The 2994-nt window shown below is 42.4% G+C and overlaps 1 protein-coding gene across 1 annotated transcript in view; it reads left to right on the top strand.

Annotated features, from left to right (window-relative positions):
* The window catches only part of TM2D1 (TM2 domain containing 1), a 13878-nt gene extending 11547 nt beyond the window's left edge, over window positions 1–2331 (top strand). Inside the window, exon 5 of the mRNA XM_008633070.2 lies at window positions 593–2331. Within this exon, the coding sequence (XP_008631292.1) occupies window positions 593–703 (111 nt within the window). The 3' untranslated portion in view covers window positions 704–2331. The remainder of the gene's footprint in view (window positions 1–592) is intronic.
* The last annotated feature ends 663 nt before the right edge of the window (window positions 2332–2994 follow it).

Here is a 2994-nt window from a genome sequence, read left to right as displayed (position 1 = left end):
GTAGGGAAATATTTTAAAAGTGTGCACTTTGTATATGTCTTTTGTGTGCATTCTCAAATTCCTTTCTCTGCTGTCGCGGTGATCTTGCCTCAGAGCACTTACACATCCAGTTGAGAGTATCTTTCATCTCTCCTTGTTGATCTCCCTGGTGGCTCCACATCAATTTAGCACTCCCAGAACAAAAACTCCGTGATCTTTCCTCCTTCTCTTCATTCCTTACCTGTTCAGTATTTCAAAGACTCTTGTCATCAGCCTAATTCTCTGCTGCCGACCCTCCTTTGTTCAGGAAAAGTGGTTTGGAGCCCACTCATTTGTTAGGCTGGTTTTGTGCCTCAAATCCTCATCGGATTAGCCGAGTCCCAGTGCCTGGCTGTAATTTGGTTGATTAGAAGCCCAGGGGAAATGTTCCTTCTGAGACAGCGCTCGCTAAAACAGTTAAACTGCAGCATAACTTCAAAATAAATCTAGTTTCTGTTTGACTAATTAAGCATGACTAATTTTATGATGGGAAAATTAGCAGTAATTGAGACATTAGCACAAAGTATATATTTCACTTCATATTGAAAAGTCTTGGTTCTTTTTTCTGTTGCAGATCGTTGGCCCTTCCGATGGCTCCAGTTACATCATCGATTATTATGGGGCCAGGCTGACCCGGCTCACCATCACCAATGCAACCTTCAGGAAAATGCAGACCTATCCCTAACTCTGGCAGGAAGTGGCACAAATCCATAGGTGCAGCTTGTTTTTACAGCTGGATCCAGTGGTCCACTGGAGTTGCTGAGGACTTACTGATTACCCCTCGTCAGAACAGCATATCAAATGCACGGTGAACAAAGAGGATAAAATGTGAAAGTTCCTCACGTGAACAAGTTGACCTCAAAGGTGGAACTTTGGGACTGCTCTGTTTCTGGGAGCACAGGGTTGTTGCTAAGTTGTATCATCTGTGAAACAATGCAGACTGTTGCAGTTTGCACTGATGCAAACTGTGTCAGAGTGTACAGAGAGCTGCAGAGAGAGTTGTTCATAATAAATACGCTGATATTTATTCCATTGAAATTGATAGGAGTTTTAGCATGGATGGGCCAGGATTACACTTGGGTTCTGTCCATGTGGCAGTTTGGAAATTAACTTAAATATCCCAAACCACACAAACTGCCTTTTTTTCCATCCTGTTAAAATCCAAAGAGCCCTAAATCTTAGGCTGGTGTAGCCAGTGAACTTGTGTTAATTGAAATAATTATTTCTGTAAATTTTGGTTAAGTTGCAAAATTTGGTCACTGCTGATCAACAGTAGAAATATGGATGCTTAAAAAATAGAACTGTAGATGGCACATCACAAAAGAGGAGGGTGGATGTCGGGGTGCCCTGAGGTTAGAAAAAGAAATAATTGTTCTGCTTATTCTGATTTTTTTTTCTTTCCTCTCTTGCAGCCATCCATAGTGAAATAAATGCCTTTTTTTTCTGAAAATAAATTGGTGTGTGTTTTACAGCTACAGAGTGTCGAAAGAGTGAATTCTTTGTACGACTAAAGCCCTTAAAAGGCTCTTACTTTGGATCAGTTGTGTTGCAGTGAAATAAATTCAGTGTCTTTCAAAGCTGTTTGACCAAAGTCTTTTGGACAACCAGGATTTCACTGGATGTTCCTTTCAGGAAAAGTAGGTACACACGGAGACAGAAAACATGTCAACAAAGTCTTCATGCTATTTGACCAATTTTAAGCATTCTCTTCACCTCCTAATGAAAACTGGCAGTAACTGAGGGAGAACCCCACGCCACAGAAACTTCAGTGTAATCTGTATTATTTACCAAAATTTGGGCTATTTTTTTGTTTTTCCAGTGAAACTTTGAACCTGTCATTAATATATCCACAGACTGTATTTTTAAGGGAATTACCAAAAATGAGATTCCTAAGTGGATTTATGAAAGCACAGTTTGTGGGGTTTAGGCTCTTTTTAACCCACATTAAGCCCAGTGCACAGAAGGCTTTGTAAAGAAATCCTGTTTTTTCCCCAAATCAGCATAACCTGACATGTCACGTAATGAGAATAAACCACAAGGAATACTTTGTGCTTAACGTTAATTCTTTCCTTCACGCAAGAAAGATGTGGTTTTGGAATACTTCCTACCATGCATTTTCCTTGTGGGCTCAAAGAGACAAGAACACTCTGTCAGCTCCATTCCCTTGCCTGATATTTGTTCTGTCTCCCTTTGGTCTCTCTCTCACTGAATGTTCTTTGTGCACATCAGTTTTGTTCCCTGAAATACTTTGAACAACAGACAGGAAGTGGATGGAAAATAGATGTTCGAATCAAATAAAATCTCCTAAGATCATCCTGTGACTTGTCTGCTTTTTGTTTTTCCAACCCTGAAGCTGATAATGAAGCTGTGAAAATAGGAAGATGTCATGGATGTTATGATAGAAAAATAGCCTTGGGTGCCTTATTACACAAGATTCCATTCTAAAATGTGTCTCCAGGTGTACAAGTAGCAGAGGGCTTGGTGATTTCAGCAATCCAGGTTGTGCTTCATGATCTGTAAAAAATTCCAGGAGCTGTTTTGTGTGAATCAGATGAAAACATGATTAGTTCCGAGGTCCATGAGATTGCTAAGCCCAGAAGCCAAAGAGAGGAAGAGCTGCTAGTCCAAGCTGCAGTGTTTGTGTAGGAAGAGAAGATGTGTGTCAGCCAGTCCAGGAAATCAGAGCTGCTGTGGGATCCTTCCCTGCTGGAGCCCGGTTTGGGATCCAGGGCTGCTCACGCCGGGGCTGCCCCGCCCTGCCCCCGCAGCCGGGACACAGCCACAGGTGACTTCTCTCTCCTTCACAAGGAACTCCCCTTGATCCTACATCTTGTCCTGACAACTTCCCACCTCAGCCACAACCCCCTCCCGTGTCTGGGAAGCCTTTAAGGAATGAGTGCCCCAGATGGCTTAACCTTTGGGAATTCCGTGGGCTGCTGCTGGGGTTATGTTCTCTGTGTGAACACACCGTGCTGT

This window comes from Corvus brachyrhynchos, unplaced genomic scaffold (genome assembly GCF_000691975.1).
Source record: "Corvus brachyrhynchos isolate BGI_N302 unplaced genomic scaffold, ASM69197v1 scaffold34, whole genome shotgun sequence".
NCBI lineage: Eukaryota > Metazoa > Chordata > Aves > Passeriformes > Corvidae > Corvus > Corvus brachyrhynchos.
Note: the sequence above shows the minus strand (reverse complement) of the source record. Positions and strands in the feature narration are given on the sequence as shown.